This window comes from Saccopteryx bilineata, chromosome 12, assembly GCF_036850765.1.
Source record: "Saccopteryx bilineata isolate mSacBil1 chromosome 12, mSacBil1_pri_phased_curated, whole genome shotgun sequence".
Taxonomy (NCBI): Eukaryota; Metazoa; Chordata; class Mammalia; order Chiroptera; family Emballonuridae; genus Saccopteryx; species Saccopteryx bilineata.
Genome location: NC_089501.1, coordinates 53,201,773 through 53,217,230, shown reverse-complemented (window position 1 = coordinate 53,217,230; position 15,458 = coordinate 53,201,773). Strand labels below are relative to the sequence as shown.

General features: G+C 45.2%; 1 protein-coding gene and 1 non-coding gene across 7 annotated transcripts in view; one reads left to right on the top strand and one right to left on the bottom strand.

Annotated features, from left to right (window-relative positions):
- Positions 1 to 15,458, bottom strand: part of MAP3K4 (mitogen-activated protein kinase kinase kinase 4) — a 94,392-nt gene that overhangs the window by 58,984 nt on the left and 19,950 nt on the right. For all 6 annotated transcript variants that reach the window (XM_066247872.1, XM_066247876.1, XM_066247873.1 and 3 more), the window contains exon 2: positions 3,703 to 3,890. In XM_066247872.1, coding sequence (XP_066103969.1) covers positions 3,703 to 3,890 — 188 coding nt within the window. The remainder of the gene's footprint in view (positions 1 to 3,702; positions 3,891 to 15,458) is intronic.
- TRNAA-UGC (transfer RNA alanine (anticodon UGC)) lies at positions 5,905 to 5,980 on the top strand. Its single transcript has one exon. It is a non-coding gene; the product is annotated as a tRNA-Ala (tRNA).

The following is a 15,458-nucleotide window of genomic DNA, read 5'->3' as shown; positions in this document are numbered from 1 at the left end:
TGAGTCTAACTACTAATATATCCACATAATCCGTTCATGACAATGGCTACAATCTACCATCACTTAAAAAAAAAAAAAGTGTTAACAGTTCCTTTCACGCCCTTTCAGCACTCAGTGCCCCGTCACCTGTCCGTGTCCTTACAGTCCGTCCTTCAGGGATTCTTGTTCCCACGGACGGGGCGGGGGGAGCCCATCTCTCCAACCACGAGAAGCCGCACCTCCAGGGGCCTGGCCGAGGCCGGGGCGGGGCCGTGCCAGTGCCCTGTGCTGCTGCCGCGCCCCCCACGGAACACGGCCGGCCCTGTGCGGCCAGACAAACGGGGACAGCAGCCGTTGTGTCATTGCCTGGCTGGGTCAGAAGCCACCTCACAGCTTCCCCCTTCTTGTCTGTATCTCCTAAATTCCTACAGTAAGCATGTCATCGTTTGCAAGAAAGAATAAGCTATCAAGCGTTTTGGTGTATCAGGTCTTAGCTACAAGTCAGATTACGGGCATTTGTTTCTGCAACTGGAAAAAGGAAGAATGGAGTAAGTGGTCTCTGAGACTCCTTCCAAAACTAAACTTCTGTAATGTTATGAAATAAATGACTGAAAGAAGTTGAGGAGGAAAAGAGAGGGCCTTCCCTCTCCCACCCCCACGCAGCCCAGAAGGACAGGGGTCTGACTGTTAGGGAAGGAGGTGCAGGCGCCCAGGTCGCAGAGATGCCGAGCCCCTGCTGCTTGCCCGGGGGAAAGCCCAGACTGTGCACGAGGAGGTCCAGCTCTGAACTCCGTCCTGCCAGTGGCTCAAGCCTCCCGGCCTCACAGAAGCTGCTTTGAAACCTAGTTTCCCAATCTACAAACTGGGGAAACCGTGCTCTCGACCCCTGTCCTGCAGCACCGTGAGCCCACGGGGGACAAAAGCCGAGGTGCCGCTGCGTCCTCACAGGGCAAACACGTGCTGACCGCCACCGACCGAGCAGACACTGCTCCGTGGTCCTGCGGGAGACGAGGGACTTCGAAGAGCCTTTGAAAAATTCCTGAGAAAATGGATAGGATTGATTTTAAAGGTGAGAAATTGCAATGGTAAGTTATTAATTTCCAAAGTAGGTAAGTACAGGCTACACTTTAACATTCTATGGCAAATAAAGTTTGAAAAGAAAGTAAAAAAATCATCTTCCCTAAGAGAAGACAAGCTACACTTAGGAACTCCACCTTGGATAAGGTTTCACTCAAGCAAACAAGTACAATAACATCCATTTCTCTTGCTTTCCTTCCTTCTTTTTTTTTGGAGAGAGAGTGAGAGAAGAGGAGACAGAGAGGAGACAGACAGGAAATGAGGGAGATGAGAAGCATCAACTCAAAGTTGTAGCACTTTAGTTGTTCATTGATTGCTTCTCATATGTGCCTTGACCGGTGGGCTATACAGCAGAGCAAGTGACCCCGTGCTCAAGCCAGAGACCTTGGGCTCAAGCTGGTGACCCCATACTCAAGCCAGATGAGCCTGCGCTCAAGCCAATGACCTTGGGGTTTTGAACCTGAGACTTCAGAGTCCCAGGTCAACACTCTATCCACTGTGCCACCATCGGCCAAGCTTGCCCTCCCTTCCTGAAGAAGGGCTACAATAGGGACACAGAGGGAACCTGTCAACCACGAGTGTTCACGTGTGGAAAACTGTGGGAAGGGGAATCTGGCTGACAAGAGAGGAGTAACAGGGACTCAGAAAGGGAGGGTCGGGAATGGGTCTGATGCCGGTGTGGAGAGCATGTGACAGGGAACACTTCTCAGAGGAGACAGAAAATGAAACCCTGTCTTGTGCAGTAACAGATGGATGAATTCCGGGAGGCTATGCCGTCAGTTTTAGGACAAGTGGTTTGCGGAAACTGGCAGGGAAATTCTAATACCCCAGACTCCAGTGACCTGAGGCTCCACGACAAAGACCAAGGCCCAAGGAGGCAGCAGGTCAGCATGACTGGTTGTCTAGCTCAGAAGAGAACAGCTGTGGTGTGCTAGGAGGAAGAAGGAAATGAAAATGGAAAACACTCTCGGCTTCCCGGAGCTGTGGGTGTCTAAACAAAAAGACAAGCAGAGCACGTTATCTGTCAATGGTTATGAGGTGTAGGGTACCCCCAGGCTCTGTGCTAAGCGAGGAAGAGGACCCTGTATGCCAAGGGCAGCATCCCAGTCACTGGCAGTGTGCACAGGTCTCAGGCACCCCAGGGACCCGTGGGAAAGCCGGCTGGCTCTGCCTGGCCCGACAGCCCACCTCCTCTGGCACGCCTGAAGACAGAAGGCAGACACTGCAGCCTATGAGACTCGAAGGGTGAAGACGGCGCTCTGCCCCACACACCCGCAGCCACACCGCGTGAGCACGCACACTCTCCCCACGCGCCCGCAGCCACACCGCGTGAGCACGCGCACTAACCCCACGCGCCCGCAGCCACACCGCGTGAGCACGCGCACTCGCCCCACGCGCCCGCAGCCACACCGCGTGAGCACGCGCACTCGCCCCACGCGCCCGCAGCCACACCGCGTGAGCACGCGCACTCGCCCCACGCGCCCGCAGCCACACCGCGTGAGCACGCGCACTCGCCCCACGCGCCCGCAGCCACACCGCGTGAGCACGCGCACTCGCCCCACGCGCCCGCAGCCACACCGCGTGAGCACGCGCACTCGCCCCACGCGCCCGCAGCCACACCGCGTGAGCACGCGCACTCGCCCCACGCGCCCGCAGCCACACCGCGTGAGCACGCGCACTCGCCCCACGCGCCCGCAGCCACACCGCGTGAGCACGCGCACTCTCCCCACGCGCCCGCAGCCACACCACGAGAGCACGCGCACTCGCCCCACGCGCCCGCAGCCACACCGCGTGAGCACGCGCACTCGCCCCACGCGCCCGCAGCCACACCGCGTGAGCACGCGCACTCGCCCCACGCGCCCGCAGCCACACCGCGAGAGCACGCGCACTCGCCCCGCGCGCCTGCAGCCACACCGCGCTAGCCCCACGCGCCCGCAGCCACACCGCGTGAGCACGCGCACTCGCCCCACAGCCTCCAGGCTCCTCTGCACTCAAGGGAACACAGATGACTTGAACAAGTACTCAGGAAAAACCTTTCTATCTCAGGAGAATTACTTTCTCCTTTACTAACAATAAGCTAATGGTGAAAATTTTTTAATTAAATGTAAAAGCAGCATCAAAATCACAGTTAAAATTAAAAGGAATAACTAACACTATGGCAGCAAAGATCAGTCATTGGTTATGTGGTAATATAAAGATTATGGACCAGAAGTGCCATGCCCTCTCAGGGGTATATTTTCTTTTCTTTTTTTTTTTTTTTTTAATTTGGTGAGAGCACAGGAGGCAGAGAGACAGACTCCCGCGTGCACCCCAACCAGAATCCACCCAGCATGCCCACTAGGGGTCAATGCTCTGCCCATCTGAGCTGTTGCTCTGTTGCTCAACAATCAAGCTCTTCTTAGCACCTGAGGTGGAGGCCATGGAGCCATCCTCAGCGCCTGGGGCCAACTCACTCCAATCGAATCATGGCTGTAGGAGAAGAAGAGAGAGAGAGAGAAGCAACAGGGAGAGGGGTGGAGAAGCAGATGGATGCTTCTCTTGTGTGCCCTGACTGAAAATCGAACCCAGGACATCCACATGTTGGGCTGATGCTCTTCCACTGAGCCAACCAGCCAGGGCCCATATCTTTTCAAGTATAAGACAGACCTTTCAAACTGGAGCGACTGGCAGGCCTCCCGACATTGTTCCTCTGGTGCTTGGTGGACATGCGCTTCATCTGCCGAGGGGTGCTGGGGGGAGAGGTGCCGTAAAGGTTCTCTGTGTTGATCTCATCGGAGAACTCTGCGTCGGATTCAGAGTGCCGACAAGTGGCATGTCCCAGCGTGCACTCTTGCCTGGGAAAGACGGTAAGCAGAGAAAATAGTCAGGAACGTAGCATGTGAACTCAAATTTAAACAACTTAAGTTTTTTTTTTAAACAGGGACAGAGAGAGAGTCAGAGAGAGAGGGATAGATAGGGACAGACAGACAGAAACGGAGAGAGATGAGAAGCATCAATCATCAGTTTTTCGTTGCGACACCTTAGTTGTTCATTGATTGCTTTCTCATATGTGCCTTGACCGTGGGCCTTCAGCAGACCGAGTAACCCCTTGCTCGAGCCAGCGACCTTGGGTCTAAGCTGGTGAGCTTTTTTGCTCAAGCCAGATGAGCCCATGCTCAAGCTGGCGACCTAGGGGTCTCGAACCTGGATCCTCCACATCCCAGTCTGACGCTCTATCCACTGCGCCACCGCCTGGTCAGGCTTAAGATTTCTTCTAAGAACCTTTTGTACAACTTCTGTATGGACACGTCTCCTCTGCACTGTAATCCTGCAATCCGTGTTTGTGCAAACTCACACGAACTTCTCTTCCACTCAAAGGAAGCAACGCCTGACCGCGGCTGCTCTTACCAGCAGCAGAAGTAAAGTGCCGTTTCTGTTGTTTGTAGAATTCTTCCTAATGTATGTAAAGTTTAAAACTAAAAACTTACAGATTAAGAAAAAAAAGAGCACAGAACTAACAGATGCATTTGTAGAATTCTTCCTAATGTATGTCAAGTTTAAAAGTAAAAACTTACAGATTAAGGGAAAAAAAGAGCACAGAACAGATGCATTTGTAGAATTCTTCCTAATGTATGTAAAGTTTAAAACTATAAACTTACAGATTAAGGAAAAAAGAGCTAACAGATGCAAGTCAGGCAGAACTAATAAAGCACTTGCGTGCTGGCCACAGACGGATGGACGGACGGATGGATGGATGGGTGGGCGGACGGATGGACGGGCGGGAGGACGAGCTCACCCGGTGAGCGGCAAGCACAGCCCTGCTCGGGGCTGCAGAGCGCCTCTCCCAGCACGCACGGCAGAAAGCAGAGAGGCACTTCACCAGACACACACAGAGTACAGGTGACACAAAGCGGTCACCTCCCCTGGCTCTCTGACACACTGCAGTGCAGAGGTCAGGGGCCTGGGGGGCACAGGGGGAGGGGAGGTCAGGGGTCTGGGGGGCGCAGAGGGAGGGCAAAGGATGCCAGGCAAGAGCAGGAAGAAATTAGCTTCTCTTCGCCTTCAAAATGCAATTCCTCCTAAATCTACTCTCTGCACACATTTCCTACCAGCTCTTTGTCCCCAGCCAACTGCTCAAATAATAAAGTTCTATTTTTGCAAAGCTAACAAAATAAAATCTAACGATATCACTGAGAACAAATACCTCCCAAAACAGCAAACTAGAAGGAATCATTCATCAAGTTATTTCAAATACTTATGTCTACACCAGGGGTCCTCAAACTTTTTACACAGGGGCCAGTTCACTGTCCCTCAGACCGTTGGAGGGCCGGACTATAAAAAAAACTATGAACAAATCCCTATGCACACTGCACATATCTTATTTTAAAGTAAAAAAAACAAGACGGGAACAAATACAATATTTAAAATAAAAAACAAGTAAATTTAAATCAAGAAACTGACCAGTATTTCAATGGGAACTATGGGCCTGCTTTTGGCTAATGAGATGGTCAATGTGCTCCTTTCATTGACCACCAATGAAAGAGGTGCCCCTTCCGGAAGTGCAGCGGGGGCCGGATAAATGACCTCAGGGGGCCGCATGTGGCCCGTGGGCCGTAGTTTGGGGACCCCTGGTCTACACCATTCTGAATATTCTCTATAAAATATACTGTATACTTTATAAACAGAATGTCAAACTATACCCATGATATATCTAGTTTTTTTCTTAGCAGTTTATATTCTGATATAAAAATCAAAACTATTTCAAAATCATAAGGAAAAATGAAAAACTGGTCTAAAATGTATGATACCATATTATAAAACCAGACTGACAAAACTTCAGAAATAAACTGTCTTTAAAAAATATTATAGGCCCTGGCCGGTTGGCTCAGCGGTAGAGCGTCGGCCTTGCGTGAGGAGGACCCGGGTTCGATTCCCGGCCAGGGCACACAGGAGAAGCGCCCATTTTGCTTCTCCACCCCTCCGCTGCGCCTTCCTCTCTGTCTCTCCCTTCCCCTCCCGCAGCCAAGGCTCCATTGGAGCAAAGATGGCCCGCCCGGGCCTGGGGATGACTCTGTGGCCTCTGCCCCAGGCACTAGAGTGGCTCTGGTCACAACATGGCGACGCCCCGGAGGGGCAGAGCATCGCTCCCTGGTGGGCAGAGCGTCGCCCCATGGTGGGCGTGCCGGGTGGATCCCGGTCGGGCGCATGCGGGAGTCTGTCCGACTGTCTCTCCCTGTTTCCAGCTTCAGAAAAAATAAATAAATAAAATAAAATAAAAATGCCACAGAATTATACAAATTTACAGTACTGAAATGTGTAAAAAATCCCTTTGACAGGTCAAAAACTGATTTGAATCAGATAAGCCCATACCAGGTATATTAATGTACATACCCACACATATGTGCACACACACTGAGACATAAAAGTGAAATACCCTAAAAGCTAAATAAAACAAATTAAACAATGAGAAAATGTAGAAATAAGTTTTAAATGTACCTATTCCCTTAGGCTCACTTATTATTTAAGTCTCAACATATAGATTAACCTGAAATTCCGTCTATCAATTGCTTCTAGACTTACTGCAAACTCGCTGACTGGCTGATGAAAGGACACACTAGAATGCCAGGCTGCTCTTCACTTCCACCTGTTCTGGTGGTTACTAGCACAGGTTTTGGGATGGCTCACAGCAAAGGCTTTGTGGTGTGAGGGACTTCGGTTCAAATCCCGCCTAAGTAAGTAGCTGTGTGGCCTTGGTCAAGTTATTTAAAACTCCATATCGCACATTTATAAAATAAGAATAATAAATATCGAGACTCCATACCAGAAGGGTTAAATCCAATAATGCATGCTTAATGGAGGAGTAATAATAGAGTGAGGCTTTGCTGAATGATTGCTACTACTCACATTACAGGCCTTGGAAGTCGCTGCACTCACCACCCACAGAGAGAACCCAAGTTCTTTAACCATCTGCCTAACTTAAGTTTGCCTTTGAGTTCAGCATGAAATCGGACTGCAAGCCATTTTCATATATTTAACAGTTTCTAAGATCTTTCAAATTCAATATTATAACTTTTTTTCCTTAAATTTCCCCCTAAGATATAGCCAGTGATACGAGAGGGCGCTGTATTTTTTTTATTAGTTTTATATCCCCAGGTTTCCAGCACAGTGCTCAGAGCCATTCAGTGTTTTCCACAGTGACAGATGTCACCTATTAGAATGGTCATCACTAGGAAGCTATAGCACATTTAGTCAAGTACAGTGAGGCCACACAAAAGGAACACCAGGATAGAGGAAAGAAGCAGCACACACCCTCTGCGTGAGGAGGAACATTGAGTGACCTCAGAGGCAGGAGACAGGGCCTAGCCTTACTCAGCACGTGGCTACACACACGACTTCCTCTTTCTCAGACTAACAAGACTAATTCAGAACTTTTAAGGTTAACATTGTAATATATTTCAGGAAGTTCAGGTATGAAGATTCAAAAATTAATCAAAATAATGGAAATAACAGAAAATACTAAAATATCAACAGCCATATAAGATGGCAGGTTTTACTTGATTCCAGTAGGATCATGTGGATGAATGAGGAAAAAGATACAAAATGAAAGGGAAAGAGGATTTCTGAAAAGGGACTGAAAATGTCCAAGCTCAGCGGGCCAAGTCTCCACAGGGCAAGCCCCCGACAGTCATGATTTCAGGGCAGGAAAATGTATTTTGAATATCACTAGTCGAATCTACATAGAAGCAAGTCTTGTGTTTTAACAGATAAAAAGTCTAATAAAGCACATTTAATAAAAATTTACTTAACTTTTATTTTATAAAGACTTTATTTTGAAGAAACAGAAAAATATATTTATTTGGTACTGTCCTCCAACTGTGGACAAGCATTTTCTCTACGCATGGAAAAAATTCTTTCAGCTGCACTCCCCAAATAAGTGTAGAGAAATAAATCCCTATAATAATTCTAGAGAAGCTGAGGATATAAATAGATCTGGAGTAAAGTTAAAAAAAAGAATCACATGGAAGTGAAAATGAATACTGTCATAAACAATACATCACAATAAGATAAAACATAATACATTTCACCCCTCCTTATTTATTATGTATCACAGAAAAGGAAGTAGGAAAAAATACGACATAATTCATAATTAAAATAAATGTGAGGACAGGCATTACACAAAGGTAAAGGTATATATTTAATACTTGCTTAGGATTTACTTAAGTCAAGAAGGTATTCACACTTGTTGGAAATATTTGTTTACATTCCATTTAAGTAACTTGGTAACTTAATTACATGTCAGAACAAAGTTCAACATTATTCAAAGGAAAAGTCTAGTACCCTAAGTATTCACAAATAAATTTCACAATGTCTATCAAAAATGACTAAAGAAATAGGAAGATATGGCCCAAGCCAGTAGAAAAATCAATAGAAACATACCAGAAATGACTCAAGTGAAACCTATGGAGATAAAAAATACACCTGAAATAAAAAGTACTTTGGACAGGATTAAAAACAGATAAGACAGAGCAGAAGAAAAGATCAGTGAACTTGAAGATTTAGCAACAGAAATATCTACAAGAATCAAGAGAAAAAAGCGGAGATGAAAAGGACAGGACACCAGTCATCTATGGGCTGTATCAAGCAGTGTGACACATGTATGCGTTACTGGAGTCTACAATAAGAAAAGAAAGACACAGAATAAAAGTCTGAAAAAACAAGGCTGAAATTTTTTGAAGAAAACCAGATCCAAGAAGCTCAACAGCCCTGGCCGGTTGGCTCAGCGGTAGAGCGTCGGCCTAGCGTGCAGAGGACCCGGGTTCGATTCCCGGCCAGGGCACACAGGAGAAGCGCCCATTTGCTTCTCCACCCCTCCGCCGCGCTTTCCTCTCTGTCTCTCTCTTCCCCTCCCGCAGCCAAGGCTCCATTGGAGCAAAGATGGCCCGGGCGCTGGGGATGGCTCTGTGGCCTCTGCCCCAGGCGCTAGAGTGGCTCTGGTCGCAACATGGCGACGCCCAGGATGGGCAGATTATCGCCCCCTGGTGGGCAGAGCGTCGCCCCTGGTGGGCGTGCCGGGTGGATCCCGGTCGGGCGCATGCGGGAGTCTGTCTGACTGTCTCTCCCCATTTCCAGCTTCAGAAAAAATGAAAAAAAAAAAATAGAAAAAAAAAAAAAAAAAAAAAAAAAAGAAGCTCAACAAACTCCAAACAGAACTACCAGGTTTTGATTATGCACATCATAATCAAAGAGCTACAACAAGTGATGAAGAGGAAAATCTTAAAAAGAGCTAGAAAAAAAAAACAAAAAAACCTTACTTTAGGAGCCTTAGCTAAAAAGCATTACATAATGAGAAGTGGGAGGGAAAAAAATCAAGCAAAAGCTTATTCTTTTTTATTCTTTATAAGAAAACATTTACACACAAAATCTAGAAAAACAAATACTAGTGGTAAGTTCAAAAGAACTTGCATCATTTCAATTAACTAACCAAGAGCATCCAAAACCTCATTTTGTATTAACTCATGTGAGATGAGCTAATGTGGTTAGCTGACTGGTTCAGAATGTTCCCATGGATACCAATTATTTTGGATGATGAAAAGTAGTACAAGGACTACATCAGTTGCCCTAAAACATTGCCTTACTTGTGTTTAAAAGCATACAGACGTGAGATATGTTTCTGGTACTAATCTTCTGATAGTAACATAAAATATTTCATTCTTCTAAAATAAACTTTGATAATGTACTATTCACTTGACATAGAATCTCTAAGAAAGTATGTCCTGAACTCAACCCAAGGGGGTTTGGTGTAATTTTTAAGTTAAAAACAACAACAACACATAAAACATGTGGTGACAAGATAAATATTCAAGTTACTTGGAGTGAAATAGTTCTGCTCTGACATGGTAGGTAAACCACATGGCGACTGAAATAGCTCATCTATAAAATGAAGTTGGATTAGATGAGTTTAAAAATATCTGTGGTTTTGCAAAAACTCTTAAAAATTAACTTCATTAAAATGTTCTTTAGCAAAGTCCTTAGAAATAAAATCTTTTATCCACTTATGAAGTACAGTACAGTACAGTTCTCACCTGGGTAAGATTCTAACACTTCCATCTCCCCATTTACCTATTCTCTACTAAGTAATAATTAAAGGGGGGCTTCTGCTAATGGGGGAAATAAAAGGAGAGGAAGGCAGGGAGGAGGGATGGAGTTTCTAGGTTTCTTTAAGAACTTGAAGAGTTTGCCTGGCCTGCAATATAAATCAAAGGGAGCTAAGCTCACTTGAAGTCGCACGGATGGTTCATACTGCAAGAGCTAATTAATTGATCTTCATATAAGCCTTAAGATAAGCATCTATCAGCTAAGCTCCAGGTAAGCTGCTGCCAACCTTAAGCTTCTCCAATATTCTATTTAACTTTTGCATTGATTCAGGGTGTTGGGTCCTGTCAAATCTAGTGAGTCTTGGTTACTTTTCAGGATAGACCCTCAAACTTTTTTTTTTAAACTAAAATTCATCTTTTTTTTTTTTAAGCAAAGGTAGATGTTCCCTAAAAAATTTCTTATGCAAATGAGCAAGAAAGGATCCCAACCAGACTCGACGCTCCATGTCGCTGTTTCTCCAGTGACTAGACCAGTGCTGAGGTGCAGACTCAATAACTGCCTGCCAAACACAATTAATGCGTGAGGTAAATAATTTATCTTTGAGAATGCTGGGCTTACCCACTGTCGAAATTCTATTGAAATACAATCACATTTCATTATTTGAAGAATGCGATTTTTTAAAGGCTACTACAATTAGAGGCTGTTTATTTCTCTCACTAATGTTAACTAATCCTGCCATCCTAGAGACCAGCTGACAAGACAGCACCAATGAAGTATGGGGTAAGAATCATGATTTTGGAGGCAGATTAACATAGGCTGAAACCCCTATGTTCCCATCCTTATTAGTAAGAACACAAATTTTAATCAAATGATTATGTTTCCTTATAAACACTCTTATTTATTTATTTATTTTGTATTTTTCTGAAGCTGGAAACGGCGAGAGACAGTCAGACAGACTCCCGCATGCGCCCGACCAGGATCCACCCGGCACGCCCATCAGGAGGCAAGGCTCTGCCCCTCCGGGGCGTCGCTCTGTTGTGACCAGAGTCACTCTAGGGCCTGGGGCAGAGGCCAAGGAGCCAATCCCAGCGCCCGGGCCATCTTTGCTCCAATGGAGCCTCGGCTGCGGGAGGGGAAGAGAGAGACAGAGAGGAAGGAGAGGGGGAGGGGTGGAGAAGCAGATGGGCGCTTCTCCTGTGTGCCCTGGCCGGGAATCGAACCCGGGACTTCTGCACGCCAGGCCGACGCTCTACCACTGAGCCAACCGGCCAGGGCTAAACACTCTTATTTATTATAAGCCTCCTTATCAAACGTCAGTAGGACTTGCGGTGAGTTCATTTTAAAAACATATATTAAAAGCACTAAAAGTGAACCATGCGAATACAAACACTGAAACACCCGTGGTGGCTGGTACTTTGGTGGCCCTCATGAACTAGGCTTTCCCAGGATCCATACACTTGGTATCACTGCCTACTCGAGTCTGGGATGACCCCATGGCCTGCCTTCACCAACGGAACTTAGCAAAAGTGACTCTGGTCCAGGTCCGAGCCCTAGGCAGGCCTCTCTGTACTCCAGCGGAAACAGGCCCCGTATTGGAGGTCCACACTGGGAGGCCACCAAGGCCCCCGAGCCCCACCCAGCCAGGTGGGGTGCTGCAGGAAGGACAGCCCAGCTTATCCAAGCCATGCTGAGCTCCCAGCTGACAGCCAGCACCCACTTGCTAGCTTGTGAGTGAGGCTATTTTGGACCTTCCAGCTGTCCCCAGGCCCAAGCCAACCCCATGTGAGGTAGAAGAACCACTTGGTACCAAAACAGATAATTAATGGTTTTTATCTTAAGCCATTAAGCTTCGGTGTGGCTTATTAAATTATAATAGATACACAAAACACATACACAACTTAAACACTTTCTTTTCACCTTAAACCCATGAATGGGTTCCACTCCATCACTACTTGGGCGACGGCCACAGCCTGGCCTTTTAGTGGGTGGGTGTCCCTGAAAGAAGTCACAAGTCAACTTTGTCACATACACCACAACCAAAAAGGATCACCTGCAATGACCACTCTCTATTTCTTTAAAACAGAACAAGAATTTAAGGACTTTTGTGGAGCAATTTTTCAGGATTTTTATGGTTTCTCTTCCTAAACTTTTAATTGTTCTCTCCTACACCTTACTTGATGGCCATTTTTTGTGACTTATCTAGACTTTCCAAAACATTCTGGACTAGTTTATATAGAAATTACAAGTCTCTTTTACATTCATATTTCATATATTTGGGCAACAGTTTATTGAATTATGTGATTACAATTAAAACATACAATAAATCTAAACAGTTCTAAGAACAAACCTTATCTTTTTAAATAAGCATACAGTTCAGTTGGTGTGAACAGAAAATCACAGGCATTCTAGAGAGTAGCCTGTTCGTCTTAGGAATTCACAATGCCATGAGCAGCGGTGGGATGTTTTATGGAAGAAAGGCCAGGGCTGGGTCTTGGCACAGGAGTGAGATGAGTGGAGAGGGCCTCCCTGACTTAGATCTTCTGGTAGAAGAAATCTGCTTTGCTCACAGATTTATTGAATATATTTTTTCAGTACTGAACTAAGAACAAGAAGAATACATAAAAATAGAAAACCAATATATAAACAAAAATTACCCCAGATGAAGAAATTTTACCCATTAGAAATAAAAATAATAAGCTAGCTCTGGCCGGTTGGCTCAGCGGTAGAGCATCGGCCTAGTGTGAGGAGGACCCGGGTTCGATTCCTGGCCAGGGCACACAGGAGAAGCGCCCATCTGCTTCTCCATCCCTCCCCCTCTCCTTCCTCTCTGTCTCTCTCTTCCCCTCCCGCAGCCAAGGCTCCATTGGAGCAAAGATGGCCCGGGCGCTGGGGATGGCTCTGTGGCCTCTGCCTCAGGCGCTAGAGTGGCTCTGGTTGCAACATGGCGACGCCCAGGATGGGCAGAGCATCGCCCCCTGGTGGGCAGAGCCTCGCCCCTGGTGGGCGTGCCGGGTGGATCCAGGTCGGGCGCATGCGGGAGTCTGACTGTCTCTCCCTGTTTCCAGCTTCAAAAAAATGAAAAAAATAATAATAATAATAAGCTATTTATAAAATATTTTCAAGTGAAGGCTTTCAGAAAATAAACTTACAAAAGTCATATAAATAAAAACAACAAAATATGTACTTTAAAGACTTTGCATTATTTGTCACTTTTGGTGAACCATAAGACTACCCAAAAAGAACTAAAACAAAGAGAGAGAAGGACCAATGCTTTTGGGACATTTAAATACATATGAGTCATGTTACAAATGAAATACAAATGATGATTTGTTATTTCTGCAATTCTGCTGCAAACAGTGGAGGATTTAAATATGAGTGGACAAAGAATAAGACACTTTTCAGGTGTGCTTTCTTATTTTTACTAGGTGTGAGCATATCTACACTATATCTTTATCCAAAGCTTTGCAAGTCAATACTAGATTGTGTGTTTAACAGAGTAGCAAGGAGACAACCAAAATGGAATGAAACCTCTCCTGGGTGCACCTGGTCATACAGGTGGAGTGATGCAGGGAGCACAGGTGGGAGGCTGCCCTTTCAATGCAAGAAGTTAAAACAAGCACCACATCAGTCTCACTGTGGATGCATTTTGCAATGAAATGCCAACAACAATAAAAAATACTTTGAAAAAAGGCAAAATGTAAAACAAAAGTGATTATTAAAAGGTTATTTGAGGCTTATTTAAAGAGAACTATGGGTCTAAGGCAGGGGTCTCAAACTCAACTCAGCATGTGGGCCGCAGAGCAAGATCACAGCCATTCGGCGGGCCGCACTAGGTCTATAAAAGGCAACTGTTACGCAACACTTTTCTCACTGCAGTTGAAAACAAAAAAAAAAATCAGTACAACAAGCACAATCGTACATGCAGTTTACTCAGTGTCACAAAACGACCAGAAACTGTAGTTCGCATCACAACTGCTGTTAACTAAGCTAATATCTAGCGAGGATGCTAGACAAATGAAAAATACAAGTAGGCCCCTAGGCTTACTTAATTTTATCCAAAATATTTTGAACTTCGTGGATTAGTCTGCGGGCCACACAAAATTGTCGGCGGGCCGCGAGTTTGAGACCCCTGGTCTAAGGCTTTGGAATATGGAAACACAAAGGTTCTTATACTACAGCAAGAGCACACAAAACATTCAAGAGTTTAAAGAGAAACAAAAAATGTTGACAACTTGAGAGGTAGTAAAAAAGAATTATGATCTCCCTGTGCCTACTCTAACAAATGAGGACATTTTTTAATTCCCTTATTCTAATTAGAATTTATTTGTGGAAAAAAATTTTATATCATGAATCACTTTCCTGTCATTCTTAGAAATCAAGTAACTGAAGAGCCACTTTCTGTAGCAAACACATGAGCTGGTTGAATCTCCTTAGCTCATGGTATCTTTTTTTCTTTAAAATAGTTAAACTATAAATATGCCCTATGGCACACATATGTATTCAAAAGATGAACTCCACCTGTTAGGAGGATAAATCTAGAAAATGCAAGCATATGAGAGCAGAAAGAAAAGTGGGAAAAGCAATTAGGGCAATTCAGACACTAAATCTTCCAGCCCTGCTCTGACATTAGCACAGAAAGCACTCATCTATCTGGGAACCAGATCTCAGTTTCCAATAACACGCTCCAGTGAAAGAGCCGGGACTCCCTGGAGAAATGGCTGACTCCAGCACTGGGGTAAAAAAGATGTAACATCGGCCTGAAGCATCCTGTAGTGTGAGGAAGTGCTCAAAACAAACAAACAAAGAAAGTAACCCCACCAATGGGAGTATGTCAGAGGACATGGGGTAGAGCTCCACTGGCCAGAGTTGCAACAAAATAAATGACAGTCCTGGGTTAAAACCATGAATACACGAGTCCATATTGATATAATTGTGAAATAAAAAAAATAAATGGGAAAGGAGACAAACCTCTTAGCAATGTTTGTAGATACTCCCCTCTTGAGAGGGTAGTGTTACTACTCTCCACCACTTCAGTGTGGCCTGCACCTTTAGTGACTTCACTTCAAAGAGGACAGTATGGAAAGGTAGTTCCATGACAACGTTGAATAAATTTGGCGTTATTCTACACATATAATAGACTAAGAGCCAGCACTAAATGGAAAACTGTAACAGTAACTATAAAATTAAAAAATTCTTTATGAATATAACTGATGATTGTGGTTTTAAAAGTTTCTTAAATGGTAAGTGAGGAAATGCCATTTAAAATAGTGACTTCCAAAACTGGGATATGTACCAGATTTCTATTTGTTTTAATCAGTTGTATAATT